The following is a 22,481-nucleotide window of genomic DNA, read 5'->3' on the forward strand; positions in this document are numbered from 1 at the left end:
CCAAGGATGAGTCAAGACTTTTTTCTTTTAATGACTGCGCACATTTTCTATAAAATAAAATGTCAGGCATTTTTGAGGAAAAGTAGTTAAAACAAGTTATCTTTCATAATTTGAATGTGCTGAACCTGAAAAAAAAAAGTTTACCAAGCTGCATTTTGAATATTTCACCTTCTAAATTGGAGTTCAAAATGTAAATAAAATTTGAAAAATTAGTAAATTTCTATTATTTTTATTCCACTGCAGACAGTTACTGTATGTTGTGCATATTGTTTATACAGGAATAATTTAACAGTTTCACATAGCAAACATAATGTTGGGAATCATTAAGAAAGGGATGGATGGATGGATGGATAAGACAGAAAATATTTGCTTTTGTATAAATCCATGGTACGCCCACATTCTTGAGTAAGGCGACAGAGATGAAAATTAGCCTCATTAAATGTTTGCAGATTATGGATGGAAGGAACACTGTGCGACCATGACAGCAGTGGTTAATATAGTTAATACTGTGTGCAGATGTGATCGCCCCATCTCAAAAAAGATATAATGGAATTGAAAAAGGTTTAGAAAAGAGCAACAAAAATGATTAGGGGTATGGAATGGCTGCCGTATGAGGAGAGGTACATAGGACTTGGACTTTTCAGCTTGGAAAAGAGATGACTAAGGGGGGGATATGATAGAGGTTTACAAAATCATGACTCGTGTGGAGAAAGTAAATAAGGAAGTGTTGTTTACTCCTTCTCATAACACAAGAACTAGGGGCCACCAAATGAAATTAATAGGCAGCAAATTTAAAACAAACAAAAGGAAGTATTTTTTCATACAATGCACAGTCAACCTATGGAACTCCTTGTCAGAGGATGTGGTGAAGGCCAAGACTGTAACAGGGTTCAAAAAAGAACTTGATAAATTTATGGAGGATAGGTCCATCAATGGCTATTAGCCAGGATGGGCAGGGATGGTGTCCCTAGCTTCTGTTTGCCGGAAGCTGGGAATGGGTGACAGGAGATGAATCACTTGATGATTACCTGTTCTGTTCATTCCCTCTGGGGCACCTGGCATTGGCCACTGTTGAAAGCTACAGCTGTAGCTCACGAAAGCTTAAGCTCAAATAAATTTGTTAGTTTCTAAGGTGCCACAAGCACTCCTTTTCTTTTTGTGAATACAGACTAACGCAGCTGCTAGTCTGAAACCTGTTGAAAGACAGGATACTGGGCTAGGGATACCTTTGGTCTGACCCAGTATGGCCATTCTTACGTTTTTATGTGCTGACACACCCCTTGCATTTACAGGCCCCAGTGCATCCTGCAGTGGCATTTCTGCAGCTACAGCATTGTGATATGCTCTCTTTGACGTATCCACGGGTAACACATTTCTGCACAGCTGCTGGGGATTGGCTCCAGTGACATTAGCTTGGGTACCAGTTTACCATTGTGTTTGTTCCAACCCATATTTCCTGGTGAGGGTAATGTGGGATTGTTGCAGTTTGCCTGTTTCCATACCATGTCTGGAAGGCAGGCTCTTTGGATGTGATAGAGAAAATCATTGCTTTTTGAGGACAGTGCTTCTGTTGATTGATTCATGGTGAATAATATCACCTGTGCTTTCTCGCAGCTCTCATTATCATGAGTTTAACCGTAAACTCCAATCTGCTCCCATTCACAATCCAGACATGTATGTAATGGCAGAGACATTGAATTCTAGATGAGTGACCAGGACATGGTAGATGGAGCAGTGAGTTAAATATTAATTCATATACTGCAAAAATAGTAACTTACATGCAATTTACATTTTAGATATTCCTACTAAAGTTCTTTAACATGGCTAACTGCTATATTGCTATTTGTGCAAGTATAACTAACACTGCCACAGAAAGTTTCCCAAGATTCTCAATAGTACTAATTGTATGGCCAAATATATAAAAACTTTGGGTGGGGAATGCAGGAAATAAGAAGTGGAGGAAAAAAGACTAAAAAATTAAAATTTTTCCTATTGAACAAGTACTTAAAGGGGAGAAAAAAGTTTTCTAGACAGCTTTCATGTGTCTGAAGTAACTAATAACTGAGCCAAGCTCTTCTGATTCATTAACTCATTCTTTTTTGGTCCAGAAACTTGGGTGGAGATGATGAAAGCTGTGATTGCCCATTATAATCCTAAACCTGGCAAGAAAAAAATGGGTTAAATTTAATTTCCAGTGTGTCTCTTTTTTTTTTTCTTTTGCGTTTCTGGTTTTTTTTATTAACTTTAAATACTTTTCTATTTGTTAGCAGAGTCAGAAACTGTTCAGGACACGAAAGAACATGGTTTGCTTTTTAAAAGATACTCTACTTCTTTTGTGGCTCTTCAGAAATATTATTCCAGTGATTAACTGCTCAGTAATACTACTGTATTTGTGCAGCTTCTAGCACTATGGGCTCCCACTTTTATATGGGAACTTTGTGTGCAGCCATAGTAAAAATAAATAGTCACATTAATGAGGGAAGTCCCTATTTTAAAAGTTAATAACTTTCATTCCAGACAATGAAAGCATGTTGCCATTGTATAATTATGCTTCCCCACACTGCCACATCAATATGCTTGTGCTCAAACCTAGAGAGATCACGGCCCGGCAGGAGGAGACAGTGAAATCATCAGAATAAACAAAGGCTTGAAATTGGACATCACTATCTTCCCTTCAGCCTTACCATCTTCTAACAATTACAGTTTATGATGATAAGATGGTACAGCTAGGGTTGTCAACTTCCTAATCGCACAAAACCGAACATCCTAGCCCTGCCTCTTCCCAGAGGCCCCACCCCCACTCACTACATTCCCTTCCCTTGGTGGCTTGCTCTCCCCCACCCTCACTCACTTTCACTGGGCTGGAGTAGGGGGTTGAGGTGAGGGAAGGGGTGAAGGCTCCAACTGGGGGTGCGAGCTCTGGGGTGGGGTTAGGGATGAGGGGTTTGGGGTGCAGGAGAGGGCTCCAGGCTGGGGGGTGGGGCCAAGGGATTGGGAATGTGGGAGGGGGCTGTGGGTTGAGGCCAGGGGTTGGGGTGCGGGCTCTGGGTTGTGGCTGGGGATGAGGGATTTGGGGTGCAGGAGGACGGTTTGTGGGGGGCAGAGGCTGGGACAGGGAGTTGAGGCTTAGGCTTACCTTGAGCGGCTCCCAGTCAGCAGCACAGCGGGTCTAAGGCAGGCTCCCTGCCTGTCCTGGCTCTGTACTGTGCCCTGGAAGCAGCCAACCAGTCCGGCTCCTAGGCGGGGAGGGCCACGGGGTCCACTTGCTGCTCTCGCCCACAGGATCCGTCCCCCCAGCTCCCAATGGCCGCGGTTCTCAGCTAATGGGAGTGTGGAGTCGCTGCTCGGGGCGAGGGCAGCGCATGGAGCCCCGTGGCCCCTCCCCCTAGAAGCTGGACCTGCTGGCTGCTTCCGGGGTGCAGCGCAGTGCCAGGACAGGTAGGGACTAGCCTGCCTTAGGCCCGCAGCACCGCTGACTGGACTTTTAACAGCCTGGTTGGCGGTGCTGACCGTAGCTGCCCTGGTCTCTTTTCGACCAGGCATTCCGGTCGAAAACCAGATGCCTGGCAACCCTAGGTACAGTGCAACTCTGGGGAAACAGTACAATAGAAGAATGATCACAAAGCAAAATCAGCTAAAGTTATGCTTTCTAAACTTTGTAAGGAAATTTAAATGCAAACCAACCTTTTAAATTTGAGATTTAAACTCTCAGAAGCAACATTCAGTTTTCATTTAACATGCCATGACCTGTTTGAGTTGCTATTATGTGCGTAATGATTGCAGCAGTCTTGGTGCTTTACCAGAGGATCCTAAAATCTTCATTATGACTGGAAAAATACATATTTTGTCAGTCTATTATATAAAGATGCCATTTTGTGCATTAGTTTATGAATATTACAATATCTTTCTAGAGAACTAGACAGAACATAGGATGTAATATAGGATGTAAAGCTCCCACTTCTTACTAAACTGATCTATTTTTAAAATTTGAATTATTTCCGGACACATTTTCCAGACATCCACATTTCATCAAGATACATTATTTATTCCCCTAATTGAGTTCATTTGTAAACTATATACTATTTTGAGAACAGCCTCTTCTCCATACAGAAACTTATAAAGGCATGTTTTTTATACTAGTGGACAGTTTCACCCTGCTGCAGTTTTGCTGGAGTCCTTACTTGCATAAATCGTTACCAGCTGAAAAATAAAAAATACAAAAGTAAAAAATGAGAAAAGTCAAGTTTTCCACATAGTCATAAGAAATGAAACCAAAGCATGTTGGATTATGAAATTTAATAAATATATAAAAATATTTTACATTGGCCTTGCAGTCACATTTTTAAATTCATATCCACTGTACACAACATGTAGTATAGAATGATTTCTGTTGGTTTAAAAGTAATTTGTCGCATCAGCAAATGTCAGTTTTAAGTCCAGAGCAACCTGTGCTATATTGGTTCAAGAGATTGAAGGCTGCTCTATATAGATAATTATATGCAGTCCATGGATTCACCGCAGAAATTAGTTTTTGTTAATTCACCTTGGCAGTTTGTTAGGTGTGACCATTTAAAGTACAATTCTATGCTGAATAGTATTACTTTTCTTATCCTAACCTGTCATAACCTGTCATTAAAGCCAGAGGCCAAACATTGAATGGGAAGGATAAAAATATGGCATAACTAGCCATTCACAGAATGAGGCAGGGATGCTGTGGAAAAAACTAGTATGTAATCATGTACCATAATGCAAACACACAAGGGAGCCAAATTAAAGTTACATAGGCAATCTAACCTTCAAGCATTTTGGGGGGAGGGATAACTCGGTGGTTTGAGCATTGGCCTGCTAAACCCAGGGTAGTGAGTTCAATCCTTGAGGGGGCCATTTAGAGATCTGGGGCAAAAAAAATTGGGGATTGTGCCTGCTTTGAGCAGGGGGTTGGACTAGATGATCTTCTGAGGTCCCTTCCAACTCTGATATTCTATGATTCTGATTCTATGATAACCTCACTTTCAGTCATGTGTTTAACCCACTTCCTTCATGATATATGAATACATACATATAGTGATCATAGAAATTAAAGAAAGAAAAGTCTAATTAGTGTATTTTGTCCATACCCTGACAATGGAGAGAGCCAAATATGTTTGTTTATGATAAGTGGTTCTACAAGTGAAATTAGATGTCTACTATATTGAAGAGTAGTAGTTTAACTATTACATTTTGAAGATAAATTACTTGGTCGTTCTGAATCTTTTTCGACTAATGACCCATTTTGTGAATCCTTTTTGTTCTCCAAGGATTTCATGCCCTGCAGGGTGAGCACCATCAACTAACAGAGTTCTTGTTTAAAATGCAAACAAACAAACCACCACTACTTTCTTTCAGCACAGGTGGAATTTTAAGGCTTCCGGACTGCACTGATGATTACTTTTGTCCTGTTTCAGTCTTTTCTGTAGTCTCTATGCCTATTTTCAATTTGATGCTTTCTAGATTACCACTTTTGGCAGTGACACCCTATCATTTCTTATTTGATATATCAGAGTCTATGGAATTGACACCTATTGGGATACCACAGATTAATTTATTGCAGCATTTGAGAAATCTGTATATTTTACTTTCTTCTATATAAAAAATCAAATTTGAAAAACATTTTCAAATGCTTGTTGTAGGGGAAATTTGAAAAATGTACTGAGTGAATAATTTCTATATAGGGTTGTTCCATCATTGATCTTTCTTGGGTTCTCAAAAAACTCTTATTAGCACAGGGAAATACTGTTAAGAATACTTTCTCAAAAAAAAAATTACCCTGGATTATGTGGCTTTTGGATCCAGCAATGACATGTTGTCTAAAAACAGAAGTTTCAGAGTAGCAGCTGTGTTAGTCTGTATTTGCGAAAAAGAAAAGGAGTACTTGTGGCACCTTAGAGACTAACACATTTATTTGAGCATAAGCTTTCGTGAGCTACACTGAAGTGAGCTGTAGCTCACGAAAGCTTATGCTCAAATAAATGTGTTAGTCTCTAAGGTGCCACAAGTACTACTTTTCTTTTTTCTAAAAACACAGTCAATTATTTTTAAAAAAAATCCTTAAATTTTGTGAATAATGCATTTTCAGCATTGATTTGCTATGTTTTTGTCAGTGTTCAATCCTGCTTCCTGTAACTGCCTTTAATACTGCTGTAGATAGATATATAAATAGATACATTGTGCTTTTGTGTTCTTCAAGAAATTAACACAACTTAGTTTTGGCTGTGGTGTTGCTCAAAGGAATTGCCAAATTTAAAGAATGGTTTTGCAACTGTAGATGGTCTTTTACAGGATGCTTCACAGCTACAATAGAAAATGTCTGCCAGTACTGACTCAAAATGTTTTCATATTTTAATCTCTTTACAAATATATACTTAATTTGTGGAGTTGCGTCCAATAATAGATAATTCTGTTTATATAAATGGCATTTCCTTTTAGAGTTATTGATTGATTTATTGATTCTCCATAGACAAATAGATTACAACAAAAGTATACTCTTAGGATAGAAAAGAATTAGAACTCTCAAGAGAGTCATAATCATACAGATAGAGCATCATAGCCTCAGTGGTCAGCTCCTTGTTTTCCATGGAGATGAGAAGAGCGTGGTTATGCAGTGATATCTTCTGATGGTATCTGTACTTAAATAAATTCAATTTGATATTTTCATATTTAGCATAGTGTTTACTAACCATAGGGCCAAATCCTTTTCACCAAACTCACGTGCACTGAAGCTGGTGGGATTATTCATGTGAATACCCACTATAGTCTCCTTTCTCTACTGTACTGTTAATAGAACTATCTGGAGTATGAGGATTCTTCTTTGAGTAATGGTTCCTATATGTATTACAAATGGGGTGTGCATGTGTGCCATGTGCTGGAGCTGGAAATTTTCAGCAGCAGTGACTGTTGACAGGCATGAGCCTCTTACATTGCTTCATGCTCCAGGTGAAGTTATAAGAGGCCGGACGGGGCGATACGCCGTAGTCCCTTACCACCACATGATCATAGTCAGAATCTTCTCTTTCTGTGCTCACAGCCTCCATGAGAACAATCATCCGTTGTATATAGTTAGTTCAGTTGTTTCTCTTAGTTGTGCACATAACTTGTAATTAGTGTCAATAGTTGCCCCATTCAGGGCCCATTCTGACATCGTCAAGTTACTATGCCCTCATGTCCCGGGATTTAAGAACCGCTGTCTCTATTGCCTGGAGGGAGCGCATCTCACAGCACATTGCAACATCTGCAGGTCCTTTCTATTGCGGATCCGCAAGGCTTATCTCCTGCACCTCTGCAGATTTCTCATGGAGGAAGCACTCCAGCCCTTTGCGATGTTCAATTCTGGACCGGTGGAACCAGTGATGAGCACCCCACCCTCTTCATCCTTCTGCCCAAAGCACGAGAAGGCCAAGGAGGAGAGCTGCAAGCGATCCCGTGGACATCACAGCAGGTCCCCATCATGACTGCTGTGATGCACAGCGTTTCCTACCTGAGCTGTGCCTGGTTGAGTGAGATGTCGCATGCAGAGCCCACTATGTCACTCCCTATGACTACACACGTGGCGGGAAAGAAGGCGAAGAGGAAGAAGGAGACACTGGTACAGTTGGCTCCCGTGCTGGCTGTGCAGCATGACAGCCTTCCGAGGCATGCTTCTCCACCTCAACAGGAGTCCCCATGCTCCGCTCTGTGCATCTCCTTTCCCCGCTTTGGCGGTCAGCGGGATGTGGACACCTGGATGAGTTGAACCGCTGCTCCCAACGGTGCACCTCAACCTGCTGTATCCATTCTCCCTGCTCCTCTTGGCTCCACAGCCACCTACACCAGCGATGTGCTACTCCTCCTGGATTGGGATCCACACCCGACGGTTGCGGGACCGCCCACATCGATGGCCCTACTGCTGCCAGAAGCCTCTTCAGACTCAGAGGGCTTTTCAGCGGAAGAACCGTCATTTTCCCCGGTATCCTGGTGCAGCTCAGACTCCTGGACGCATCCACCACACCAGATGGGCTATCCCCCGTTCCCACCACGGTGGTACCCCTATTCTTGGGGCACAATACTACCCACTGGACCTGCATGGCAGCAATGGCCCAGATAGGATTTGTATCACTGCCCGTACCCGCCTTCACAGACCTCACACCCTTCCATCCAGGCCCCTCTGCTGGAACCCTCCAACTTGGACCCAGAAGCAGACCCTGAGTGTGACCCGATGGCACTGGTCCCGATGGCCGCATCCTTCTATCGGGATGAAGCCCTGATTCCCCCAACCCTTTTGCCTCCTGATTATCACTGCCTATACCAGGGGCTGCTGCAGAGGGTGGCCCTTGATTTGGGTATCCCCTTGGAGGAAGTCCAGGGCCACCCCATCAGCTGCTGGATACCTTCAGCTTCAAGGACTTGCGCACATGGCTCTGACCATCAGTGAGGCCATCCTCCACCCCACTCGAGAGGTCTAACACAACCCATTGTCCTGCACCCCAACAGCTAAGAGGGTAGAGCATCGCTACTTTGTGACATCCAAAGGGGTTGATTTCTTTTTTTCTCACCCTGCCCCAGCTTTGCTGGTGGTGCACACGGCAACGGAATGGGCAAGTGAGCACTGCTCTACCTTCATTCCTCCAGATAGAGCAGCAAAGTGCCTGGATCTGCTCAGATGCAAACTTTACTCATGAGTGACCCTGCAGTTTCGCATTTTGAACTACCAGGCTCTGCTGGCAAAGTATGATTTCAATAATTATGCAAAGCTGGGAGAGTTCTTGGAGGATACCTCGCAGGACGAATAACACAGGGTCCAAGCCCTGGTGGAGGAAGACCGCTTTATTGACAAGGTCAGTCTCCAGGCAGCGGTGAATGCAACAGACACGTCCTCCTGCTCGCTGGCCACAAGTGGTGTTATACCCCAAGAGGCCTTCCTGGAATCTTCAGGCTTTCCCAGGGAAGTCCAGTCCAGGACCTCCCCATAGACGAGGACAAACTGTTCTCTGGTAAGATGGATGAAGCCCTTCACTTCCTGAAGGACTCTAGGGCGACCCTCTGGTCTCTGGGAATTTACAACCTGGCCTCCCGCCACCAGCACAATAAGCTGCCATTCTGTCCACGTCTCTACCCCCAGTACCAGCCCACTGGTACACTTGGTATCAGGAGCCTGCCCGATGGTGCCCCAGATCCTAGCTTCTGTGCCCATCAGCCACCATCGCCTCTTCCATCATGTCACGGCATCAACCAAGTTCTTTATGGTGATGCTCACATGGATCATTTCCTCCTTTCCCCAGGAGGTGTGGTTCACAGCCCTTGACAAGAAAGATATGTACTTCTATTTCGATATCCACCCAACCCAGTGCAAGTTCCTCCACATCTGTCTGGGCAACAGCCACTACCAGTTCAGAGTACTCCCCTTGAGCATTGCCATGGCCTCAAGGCTCTTCACAAAGGTCTTTGTGGTCATCACAGCCCACCTTTGCTACCTGGGGCTCTCTATGTTCCCTTACCTGGATGATTGGCTCCTGGTGGCACCAACCCTTGCCAAAACGACATCAGTTGTCGCTGCTCTCCACTTGCTCCTTGTCTCCCTCGGCATCTGTGTCAACAAGGAAAAATCCATGCTTCTCCCGATGGAGACGATCCATTTAATTGAGGTGTGCCTGGACTCTGTAGCAGCTTGGGCCCTCCTCCCAATGGACTGCTTTGTGCCTTCACGGCCCTCATGGCAACCCTGTGCGACAACCCATGCACAACAGTATACTGCTGTCTCTTCCTTCTTGGCCACATGGTGCGCTGCACCCATGTGACACCGCATGCCTGCTTCCACATGCGCTGTTTACAACTGTAGCTCCTCTTGGTCTGCAGTTCCCAAATCAACCACTGGGACTCGGCTCTGACTGTCCGGCTTTTCGTCTGCGCCTCCCTCACCTGGTGGACCGATCCCGCCAAGGTGCCCTGTTCACCACTACTGTCCCTACAACCACCCTTGCCATGGATATCTCCCTAGCTGGATGGGGTGCATATCTACATGGCCAGGACGCACAAGGGATATGGGCACCAATGAGGTGTGCATGCACATTGACTTGGAACTGCACATGGTCTGCCTAGCTTGCCATGTGTCCCTGCCTCTTCTCCGTGACTGGCACATCCAGATACTCTGACAATACCACTGCCTTGGCATACATAGATAGACAAAGAGGCACCATGTCCCCGTCACTCTGCACAGGGGCCATCTGCCCCTGGAACTGGTGTCTTAGCCACAATGTCATGCCCTATCCAGTGTACCTTCTGGGGATGCGGAACTCCTTGGGAGAAGCACTCAGCTGGACCTGTTACCTCTACCACGAGAGGGAGTTCCACAATCCCCCCTCTCTGCTTCATCTGCCAGGTCTGGGGAATCCCTCGTTGGGACCTCTTTGCCACTTGCAAGAACTGCAAGTTCCCCCTTCACTGCTCCTGGGGTGCCAGAGGTTGCGATTCCAAGGGCAACACCATTCTCCTTCTGTGGCGTGGGCAGTCTCCAATATGCCTTCCCCTCTTTCCCTCTTCCCCCAAGTTCTGTGCAAGATCCGCCACGACTGGGCCATGGTCCTCCTGGTAGCTCCATGCTGGATTTGACGGTTCTGTTTTCCCGATCTACACAGACTGTCTGCCCGCCCACCAGTCAGTCTCTGCCCTGCCTGACCACCTCACCCAGGAACATGGCAGGGTTCGGCATCCAACTCAGGCCCACTTCAGCTGATGGACTGGTTTTTGGACTTGCATGTAGACAGTGCCTGCTCCACACCCATCCTCTGGATACTTGCGTACAACAGATGGTACTCTACATGGGCGTGTTACATCGCAAAATGGAAGAGCTTCACCTCCTGGGTGCAGTGTCACCACTTTCCCCTTCAGGACATCTCTGTGCTTGTCGTTCTAGACTACCTCTTGGATGGAACTTAAGGACTCAGGCCTTGCACTTAGCTCTGTCTGTGTCCATCTCGTGGCCCTCAGCTTCTTCGTCTCCTCAGTGGATGGACACTCAGTGTTCACTCACCCTACCACTACTTGGTTTCTGAAGGTCCTGAAGAACTGCTTCCCGCCAGTCCTTACACCTACACTGCCCATGCCCCGGACCTTAATCTTGTGCTGTCTGCCCTCACCAGGCCTCCCTTTGAACCTCTGGGCACGTGCTCCCTCTCACACCTATCCATGAAGGTCCTCTCCCTTGTTGTCATCACTTCTGCTCAGAGGCCAGTGAATTTGCGGCCATGATGGTTGATCCCCCATATATGATCTTCCATAAGGACAAAGTCTCCCTGCACCTTCACCCTCAGTTCCTCCCAAAAGTCATCTCTGACTTCTACCTCAACCAGTTGATCCATCTCCTGGTCTTCCATCCTAACCTGCATGCCACTTCCATGGACAGGACTCTGCACTCCCTGGACATCTGACGTGCACTAGCATTCTACTTTGACATGCGCCTTCTGCATCTCCTCACACTTTTCTGTGGCTATTGTGGAACGGTTGAGGGAGCAGGCCCTCTCCTCACAGCACATATCCAAGTGGATGTTTTCATACATCATGAAATGCTATGCATATTCCAACGCTACACCGTCCGGCAGAATTACGGCTCACTCCACAAGGGCGCATGTGACCACCTTCACCTCCCTGGCACACGTCCCCATGCACAATATCTGCTGTGTGATGACCTAGCGCTCTGTCCATACCTTCAGCACACTAAGCCATTGACCAGTGGGCAGCCGAAGATGCGACCATGGGATGTGCTGTCCTGCAGCAGGCGATAACTCTCTTGTCCTTGCATCCACCTCCGAGCTGATCACTGTTTTGTACTCATCTGCATTTGGAATACGTACAGGGACCATCACTCGAAGAATAACAGGAGTTACTTTCCTGTAACTGGAGGTTCTTCAAGATGTGTGGTCCCTATCTGTATTCCAGTACCTGCTCACCATCCCTTCTGATGCAGACAGTTTATTCAGTGGTAAGATGGTGACTGAGCAGAAGGCAACAAAAGACGCATGTGCGGGTCAACAGACACTGCTGCTGAAAACTTCCAGCTCATGGCATATATGCACACCCATTTTTGGAATATAAATAGGGACCACACATCTTGAAGAACCTCCAGTTACAGGTAAGTAATAGCAATGTAAATACTGTTTAAAAATTAACCATTTAAACAATTAAAAATATTTCATTTAAACTGTTAACCGATTTAAAGGGCTGGCCAGCTGGCATGGCTGGAGCCAATCCAGCCAGTGCGGCTGGGGCTGCTCAGGCCGGTGGGGTTGAGTCTGTTGTGGCTGGGGCCCCTATGGGCCGCCAGAGTGCCCAGGGGTTAATAGTTAAGGCGGGTTAACCAGTCAGACTAATACTTACTGGTTAAGCGGTTAACATTTTACATCCCTAGTAAGTAACCTCCTCTGCTGCTTCATAGCACCTTCAAACATTTTCTATGTGGGTGGGTGGGTGAGAGGAAGAGACTGAGACTTTTGCACTCCATAGCCTGATAATTAGGGCACTGGCCTGGAACGCAGGAGATCCAGTTTCCAGTCTCTTCTCACCTTGATTCAGAGTAGAATATTTCATCCCAGATCACTCTGAATCAGGCGGAGCAGGAACTTGAACCTGAGTCTCCCAGGGCATTGATGTAGGCACCAGGCTATCAGAATATGAATCTTTCTCAAGAAAATGTCAAAATGCAAATTTTTTTAAACCAGTATATATCCATGAGATGTTTCAGCATTGACTAAAATGTTTTGACGAGCTCTAATGGCTAGTTTTGATAGAGACAAGAGTCTATCTATCTATTTTATCTAATCTATCTAAAGTCTTTTACAACAGCATTCACTGTCCACAAATGCTTTAGACAGGGATGTAAAACACCATTCTAACCCTCCTTTTTCAGTTGTCCTTTAACTTTAATAGTTTTTTTTGGAGTTGAAAATGTCTGTGCTAGGTCTTACCCTGGGGTGAATTACTTTTTGGAAGTTTGAGTTAATATTGCTTCTAGCCCTCAGTCCTGAGACTGAAGCCTAGGTGCATTGATCCATTATTCATAGTATATTCAGAGAACAAGAATTACAGGTACATTTTTGTTTGTTTTAATTGCAGTGATTTCTGCAGTCAATTCATTTAAAAAAGAAAGAGAGAAAAAGAACAAAATAAGAAATAAGATGTCATCCAGTTAATTCACTGAGATTCCAGATAAGGCAAGTGCTTTGTATTGGGGTGGGAGATTTTTCCTGTACCAAGAATATCTTTAGCTTCTCATTGTGGCTTTTGTCTGAGATAAAGCTTACTGGTAGTCTCGCTCTCTAACGATGAAATAGTTCAGTTTTTCCCTCGTGGAGTGCAAGGCTTGTCCATCTCTGTGACTCAGAATAAAACAGACAAGATTATAATAAGGTCCACAAATATATTTCCAAAGCTATGGTTTTTGAGGTTAATAATGTTAAGCTAATTTAGAGGTTTGACAGAAAGAAGCTGAAAAACCTTTGAGCAAGTTTAATGGGGCCTCAGGTCTCCAATAAATTTTAACTATCATAAGCCTGGTTAGTTTCTTCTATTACATATTATATAAATGTCCCTAGTCTCTGTTTTCCAGAAGCTGGGGATGGGCACCTGGCATTGGCTACTGTTGGAAGACAGGATACTGGGCTAGATGTACCTTTGGTCTGACCCAATATGACTGTTCTTATGTTATTATTTAAATGATTTTTCTGCTTACATGCTATGTATACTGGCAGCTGGTGATGGCAGTAGAAATCATAGCCAGTTGCCATGACAACATTATAAAGTACTGCAATAAATGCAAATACTATACTGTGATCAGTTGGTGTATTATTCCTCCTGTCTTTCTTCATGGAAGAGATTCAGACCTACATTTTTAAACATAAAATGTATTTCTACTTCTAGTCCTTCTTTTGCAACAGCCTCACGTTTCATTCCTTAAAGATGTTTGTCTACAGAGATGCTGTCAAGAGACGAGTAGAATTATATACTTCAATTAATCCCTGAACTTTCTTTTATTAAATGTATGGAGGATTATTCCTGTCACTTTCTATTCAATGTTTTTCCTATTAACAGTTACATTGGCCAGGAGAGTTAATAAATTCAGGGGATTTATTCATCTGGAATCCTTATATTCTCAGTCCTGCACCAATATTTTCTGTCCCCAAAAATTCTTTTTACGTCAGTCTGTTTTCATTCTGTGTGTACCAAGCCCTTCCACAACTAGGAGAATCAGATGTGTACTTTAGATGTGATCAGGTCATTCAAATTTTGTTTTCATAAAACTAAAAAAAAATTGGATGCAACTTCAGGATTAGTTGAGGGACATAAGAAGGGGTACAAAGGCATCCATGTCCACTGTTTTCAGATAGATGCATTCAGTAACTTGTCAGATCTACAAATTGTTCATACAAGATTGCTCTTCCTCTGTGAGGGCTCAGTCATTCAGACACATGGCCATTCCCCATGCAGAACAGTGTTTAGTTCAAATAACTTCTCAGTATGGCTACCTGGTGTTCATCGTATTCTTATCCATCGCTTTAAAGTAGCTGTGTTGTCTTTGTCTGATATGACTTTTAGACAAAGGGTTCTGGCGTCTTTCTTGCTTTTCCTTTATTAAAACTCTTCATGTGGTGTGGGAAGAAAGAAGAAAAGCAAAAAGTTAGAAAACACAAAAATCATCTCAAACAAAAGCTGTTTATTCTTTTGGTTAAATTTTTCTGGTGTTTTACATTTCTCTCTCATTTGTAAAGATTGATTTTCCTGCTTGCTACTTCCTAGTTGTAAAGGATCTTGGAGCACCAATTTCCCACAAGAGAGGACAGAAAAATTTACTTACCCATCCATAATTTTTCCTTCTCCGAAGTGGGCACCTGGTGCTCCATGAGACCACATGCAGGCTATCACCAAATTTTGCATTACATTCAAGCTGCACGGGAAATGCATCAATCCTTTCTTTTTCTCTTTTGGAGCATTCCTACAGAAAGAGAGATTGAGAGCTTGGGATCTGACTTGCTGTAATTCTTCATTTCCATTTTTTGTATCATAAACAAATAAGATAAAACAATGAAGAGTCCTTGTGGCGCCTTAGAGACTAACAAATTTATTTGGGCATAAACTTTCGTGGGCTAGAACCCACTTCTTCAGATGCATGGAGTGGAAAATACAGGAGCAGGTATAAATACATGAAAAGATGTGAATTGCCTTACCAAGTGTGAGGTTAGTCTAACGAGACTATACAGTTGACAGCAGGATACCAAGAGAGGAAAAATAACTTTTGAAGTGGTAATGAGAGTGGCTCATTTCAGGCAGTTGACAAGAAGGTGTGAGTAACAGTAGGGGGAAATTAGGTTTAGGTTTTATAATGACCCAACCGCTCCCAGTCTTTATTCAGGCCTAATCTGATGGTGTTCAGTTTGCAAATTAATTCCAGTTCTGCAGTTTCATTTTGGAGTCTGTTTTTGAAGTTTTTTTGTTGAAGAATTGCCACTTTTAGGTCTGTTGTTGAGTGACCAGGGAGATTGAAGTGTTCTCCTACTGGTTTTTGGATGTTATGATTCCTGATGTCAGATTTGTGTCCATTTATTCTTTTGAGTAGAAATTGTCTGGTTTGGCCAATGTACATGGCAGAGGGGCATTGCTGGCACATGATGGCATATATCACACTGGTAGATGTGCAGGTGAACAAGCCCCTGAGGGTGTGGCTGATGTGGTTAGGTCCTATAATGGTGTCCCTTGAAAAGATATGCAGACAGAGTTGGCATCGGGGTTTGTAGCAGGGTTTGATTCCTGGGTTGGTGTTTTTGTTGTGTGGTGTGTAGTTGCTGGTGCGTATTTGCTTCAGGTTGGGTAGCTGTCTGTAAGCGAGGACTGGCCTGTCCCCCAGGGTCTGTGAAAGTGAGGGATCATCCTTCAGGATAGGTTGTAGATCCTTGATGACGCTCTGAAGAGATTTTAGTTGTGGGCTGTAGGTGACAACTAGTGGAGTTCTGTTACTTTCTTTGTTGGGCCTGTCTTGTAGTAGGTGACTTCTGGGTACCCTTCTGGCTCTGTCAATCTGTTTCTTCACTTCACCAGGTGGGTATTGTAGTTTTAAGAACTATTTTTCCTCCCTTGGTGTCCTGCTGTCAGTTGAATTGTCTTGTTAGGCTAACCTCACACTTGGTAAGGCAATTCACATCTTTTCATGTATTTATACCTGCTCCTGTATTTTCCACTCCATGCATCTGAAGAAGTGGGTTCTAGCCCACGAAAGCTTATGCCAAAATAAATTTGTTAGTCTCTAAAGTGCCACAAGGACTCCTTGTTGTTCTTGCTGATACAGACTAACATGGCTACCACTCTGAAATAAGGTAAGTATCCTGCCTGGAGATATCTAATCTGTTGTAATTATATTAATTAGAATTGATAGTTTATTATCTTAGCTTGGGCAATTGACAGGGGAGTGAAAGGGAGTCATTTCTCTGAAGAGCTCCACCTGCTGGCAGAACATTCTAAAGATAGGCAGTTTTTTGTTTTGTTTTTTAAAAAGAGGAGCCTCCAGGCTTTGAAAGTTGAGGAGGAATAATCCAGTTATAATGGATCACAGAGCACAGGGTGCCCCATGTAGAAAGAAAAAATTACAATGGTTGAGTACATTTTAGCATGTGTGTGTTAGATTCATATTTGGGGTGTTATAAAAGTGCAATAATGTAAATAATCTTTAGTTAGAAATCTTACTGCATTTCATAGAAAGTTTGATAATGCTGTTTTAAAAAATATTAATTGAAGTTGGTATATATGCTCTTTGCTATAATTTAAAACTTTAGCATTTTGACTCTTTAATGCCAAAGGGGTGTTAAAGTCCACTTAACAAATGTAAATAAAACATTTTTAAAAATTAACATTTCGGTATGTTTATAGTTATAAATAAAATCGCAACAATAACTATTTTTATATTTATTTCATACATCTCAAAGAAGGATACAAGAGTAGCTTTCATAGTATCTGATCATTCAATGAGAGGACATGTAATGTAACCCTGTTAGTGCTCCTTCATAAGCACTGGCACAGCTGAGTACTGTGAAATAGTGTAATAGAGAGAGAACAACATTTAACATTGGTAAAGTATCATAACTAGTTTTTATTAAACTATTTGACAGAAATTCAGGCAGCCAAATGAAGTGTTAGATATAGTCATCAGGTTTATGTAATCTATAGCATGTGTTCAATTTAAAAAACCCCATAAACTGGAGAAGTGCTTTCATAGCTAATCACCCAGGTGTTATCCTCCTCATCCCCTTCTCTGGCAGAAAATAAATTTAACCTTTCCAGAGATGCCAGTCTTACAGGCTCCATAGACAAAACAGAGCTCTCTAATTTTAAATCAACACTTTATACCTTGTAAGTAAAAGCCTAAATAGCCAGATAAGAAACTATTTCAAGACTTCTCCTTCTATCCTTCCTTGTTCCAACAATTGCTAATATAACATACACAAAGGCCAATAAGAAAAACCTATCCCTGAATTCCCAGCTAGCAAATATAACAAGGATTATAACAGAAAAAAAAATCTCGTCTTAAAATAAATCAAATATAGTAAGTTGGAAAAGTCTCAAATGAATCTTCATTTTGTTAGACTATTTCTCCAGAAATATCTGCTTTTTCAAATTCTAAAAGTATGGATTACTTTTGGGCCTTTGGAGAAATGTTCTTGATATTCCTTGGTGTTTACTTCAAGATGAGTAATGAAAAGTTAGAGTCCTATTTCTGAGATAACTCATAGTTCTCTCTTAAGTACTATCAATATCTGGTGCAGAAATAGAACAGTAGCTCCTTGTTACTAAATCACTGTAGATTCATTGTAACTTTAGCATCTTGTACAGTTCTCTCCCTCAAAGAGAAGGTTTAGTGAGTAATTTATTGCTAAATTTTATAGTGCCAGAACCCTGCCCTCCCCTCCTGACCTCACAGCTGCCCCCGATCCTTTTCTCCTCCACCCACCCTTTCTACTCTTCTGCCCACTTCATACATGCCCTGCCCCCCTTTCTCTCCTCTTCTCTCCTCCTTCCCTCACCTATTATCTTCCCCAAACACACTTTCCCTTTGCACCGAACACTCTGCTCTGTTTACCACTTTGCTTAGGTGTCTGGTGAAAATATTCTATGGTGATGGTGGGTGGGGGGAAAGGCGGATTGAGTATATTCTACTTGGATATTATTGCCATACTCTCTGAAACATTATCCAATGGAGAATCTCATGGCTAGTTAGTTACTATAGTTAGCTACTATAGTTTCTAAAGTCATATCATCCAATATGATGATTCCAAACATTCAAAAATATGCCCTTGTTACCTGACTCACTGTTTTCAGGTATGCCAACCAAGTGCAAGTTCATGATTGTGCATTTGTTTTCTAGCTCATCAGTCTTAATGTTGAACTGTTTACAGTCCTTGACCACGATATCCAAAATGGCCTCATGTCCAGAAGATGAAGTTTCAAGGTTTGTGACATGAAGCTTTACACTGTGAATTCTTTTTAAAAATGGATTAGAGCTTTTTGTCAATCTCCAGCTGGGCTTGAATGCTATCTGTTCATTTATGTAATAAATGCAGGCTTTTGGAGATGGTAGATTTCAGATCTATTAATTGATCTTGTAGTAAGATTGATGGTGATTGGGCTGAAAATGTTTTTGTGAGACCAAATTCAGTTTTCTTTCAATCAAAAATGGCAGTTCAGAGATGAATCACGCTAACAAAAAAAGAAATAAAAGGAATAAAAATTAATCCAATTCCTTGAGAGAAATATTTAGAAACACAATTGCTATATGTAGAGCCTTGCAAATCTGCAGATATCTGCTTTATTTCCGTGGACCATGTTTGAAGATCATGGATTGGATGCAGATACAAATTTTATATCTGTGCATGACTCTAGCTATATGACTTATGCATGCATTTTTCCTTCTCCTGTTTCTATTCTCTCCCATTCAAATCTTTAATTTTTTTAAAATTGTTAATTGCTGCTTAAAGCTTAGCAAAAAAGATGCTGAAATGTATTCAAAATTGTCTTTCTAAATCTTAGAATTTACTCAGAATGTAAAAACACTTCTTCCGTTTGTTTCTGGAGGAGGTGTAGGGGGGGATAAATTTGATACTCATGCAAGTTTTAATATTGCTTAGAGCAAAGGCATAGGAGCTGCTGTGCAGGCTGCCCCATATTGCCAATTAAACTTATTTCTGACCAACTGTACCTTGCTATTCTAAATGCTGTATTTTCCCAAACAGACTGTATGTTGTGCAAAAAAGTGGAGGGGTATGTGTTGTGATATGGATATATGTAGGACTGAGATAAATCCACCTAAATAATTTTTTGTTACTATCATGCACCAGTATTTGAATTTAGATTTCCAGAGTTGAAAAGTTAACATGTTACACCAATGTATTTTCCTGTCCTCAACTGTTGTGGTTTTAATGGAGAGACACTGATAATTTAAGTGAGATCTTTTAGAGAGGTGGGATTTGCAATAGATGTGAAAATAAATGTAGATAGTTATGGCTGGTGATGGAAGGCTCAGATCAACCTTACCTATAGCAATACAATATATTACTGATCTCTTTTTCTGCAAATAAGATTTTCTGTATATTTGTAAGTATAAATACAACCCTGCCCCCACAACATCAAGCTATTTGAGAGAGAGAGAAAAAAAGATTAACAGATAGGTACCTTAATGTCCTCTTTTTCTTACATGGATAGCTGGTGACAACCAAAATGTGAAAATCTGACAAAACTCTGAGCTTCAAAATACTAATTGTAATTATTCTAATTATCGTATATGAAATGTATTCTAAAAAGCTAAACCAAGAACACATCTCACTTGTAGGATATCTCTGATCTTCAGAAGCCAGAACAGTGATCAGAATACAAAATGTCTTTAACAATTCACTGTTTCAAAAACATATTTGGTAAAAATCTGTGCGTTTCCGTTGATTGATTTCCATTGCATATTTTGAGCAAAGGCTAGCTAAGAAGCTTAGTATTTTCTTCCTATTTACTACTACTTGCTCCTTCCATATTGAGGTTATTTTCTACATAACTGATAGAAATTAGATATGAAAAAAGCCTATGGAGTCATCTAGTTTATTGGATAGATTGCTCCCTGCAATATGTTCTTGAAACTTCTTTGTTGCTGTCACAGAAGTGACTTGGTATAACTTGTCCACATTGGTCATCTTTGAGGAATATTCTTTCTTGATTCCAAGTACTTCATACTCTAAAAGCATATGTACAGTTTTTCATATACTGGTTAGGAATTTGTAATATTTTTATATGTCTAATTATTTCTGATATTGTAAACCTTTTATGAGCTGTTTCAGTGTAATGGTCTACCTTCGCATGAAAGCTATATCTTGTCTTGCCAGCTTTACCTACATACATTTTTGGAAATACCTGGGGCATTACCAGATAATATAAAGAATAACTCCAGGAAAATAAATGAGATGTATTTCACTAAAATTCGAAAGATGGATTTTGTGGCTCAACCCTCAACTAGCATCCTGACCAAGCTTCTCAGTAAATGTACTTTCTTTTCATTTTCAGGGCAGAGCCTCAACAGAAAGCTCCATCTGCACCACCACCTCCACCTCCGCCCCCACCTCCACCTCTGCCAGAGCCAGCACCACCAGAACCAGAGGAGGAGATTCTGGGATCTGATGATGAGGAGCAAGAAGACCCTGCAGATTATTGCAAAGGTTTGTGTAATTAAGCACTATATAAAATGTTGCATGTTAAATAGTAAACATCTATATAGCCCTTGACAACTTTGGTCCTCAGGAGCCACTTGAATGGTCTTCTTTTAGAGTGAAGCTTATGCTTTTGTGTGGTAGACAGAGTTTTCTTAATGCTGGTCCTAGATTATGGAGTTCACTCCTGTGAGAATCAAGGGCATGTCTACACTAGAGAGACTATTCAGGCATTGCTATGTCGCTGTAGCTATGCTGGCATAACCCTGTAGTATAGATGCTGCCTATGTTGTTGGTGTAGGAACACCACCTCCCTAATAATAATGGTAGCTATAAGTCGAAGCTATAAGCTTCATCTTACAGGGGGTTAGTTTGGCATAACTGTGTCGGGCAGGGAGTGCTTTTTTTCCCCACACACCTGACCAATGTAATTATGTTAATCTAATTTTTAAGTGTAGACCAAGCCTAAAAATGGCCAGAAAAGTCACCATTTTCTGTCTATGCAATGCTTATCACTTTTATTTACTTTACTTTTCCGTAGGCAAAGGAATGGAGAGAACATCTTTGGACCAACATTAGACACATTTTTTAACTCTGCAAGGCTTTCAAGTACTTTGGTGACTGGGATGATATAACAACCTATACTTAGAATAGAATTTATTTATCTGATTCTTCCCTCTTAACTTATCTGCACCATCCTGAGACTCTCATTCACTCACTGGAAATCTTCTGATCCTGTCCTTGTACACTATATGGAAACTTTACTCAGGCCATTCTTATTCTGCTATTCTGCCTGATTTATGGTGAGCATGGGCTAATTAGATCACATCAGCTAGTCTAATTGCTCCAACTTCTGCAGGGAGTCTTGGCACCATATCTTGGGGCATTTTTGCTCTAAGTCCCTTGCCACATCACTGGGAATCTGGTAAAGTACAAAACATTATTTTAGTGGAGAATGCAGATAAACTTAAATAAGCCTTCATGAAACTCTACAGCTATTCACTGTGTTAACCAAATTGATTGTATTGTGTACTCAAGACAAGTGAAAGAGAAGTAAATGTTGAGCAAAAAATGTTACTGTGAACCGGGAGCAACCAAAAAAGTGCAGATCTATTGCCCCATGAGAACTCCTGTTCTTAGTGTTATGCATGTTACATCACATAGGCACATAATTTTGTCAAAGCATTCCGTACACCAAAGAATTTCTAAAAAATATTCTTTCAAGTTGGATAAGGCCAGAGTAAAATCTTGTAATTGTTGAAGTTATGTTTTGGTTGCTGTCAATCTTGCTCTAATTCTACCAGTTGTACAGTAAAATTATGGAGTTTTATTTAAAAAACCCAAACCAGTTTTTGTATAGCTTACTAATTGCCACACCAATTACTCTTACAAAAATATCCAAATACCAGGCTTTTCATGAGATGGAATGGAGGGATTCTTTAAGCTCCAAAGATCCTTTTTCTTTTACCAATTTTATTTCACTTCAAACCTTAATGCTCTACATCTTGATGACCACCATTCCTGTTTAGAAGAACTGGATGCTATTCCCTATGAAACTGTCTCTACTATCTCCAAATCAGCCAGAAGGACTACAGCAAAGCAACAGAATTCATACGCCCTTCTCCTAAGGCCTGAGTGGAGTGACTTGCCAGTTTGTTCATCCACTTCCAGTCAAGCAAAAGAGGACCAAGTTCAATCCTTGATCTGATCATACATCTGGTAACTTACTGTGCTGTCAGTAGACTGCCA

General features: G+C 41.8%; 1 protein-coding gene across 16 annotated transcripts in view; it reads left to right on the plus strand.

The window, feature by feature from the left end:
• The window catches only part of SRPK2 (SRSF protein kinase 2), a 307,828-nt gene that overhangs the window by 145,031 nt on the left and 140,316 nt on the right, over positions 1 to 22,481 (plus strand). For 7 of the 16 annotated variants that reach the window (XM_043497309.1, XM_038401052.2, XM_038401083.2 and 4 more), the window contains 2 exons: positions 18,413 to 18,496; positions 20,590 to 20,741. In XM_043497309.1, the coding sequence (XP_043353244.1) occupies positions 18,413 to 18,496; positions 20,590 to 20,741 (236 nt within the window). Of the gene's footprint in view, positions 1 to 9,446; positions 9,453 to 13,113; positions 13,218 to 18,412; positions 18,497 to 20,589; positions 20,742 to 22,481 lie in introns of those variants that run through there. The other 9 variants (XM_038401066.2, XM_043497292.1, XM_043497288.1 and 6 more) reach the window with 4 other exon arrangements.

Source organism: Dermochelys coriacea, chromosome 1 (genome assembly GCF_009764565.3).
Source record: "Dermochelys coriacea isolate rDerCor1 chromosome 1, rDerCor1.pri.v4, whole genome shotgun sequence".
Taxonomy (NCBI): Eukaryota; Metazoa; Chordata; order Testudines; family Dermochelyidae; genus Dermochelys; species Dermochelys coriacea.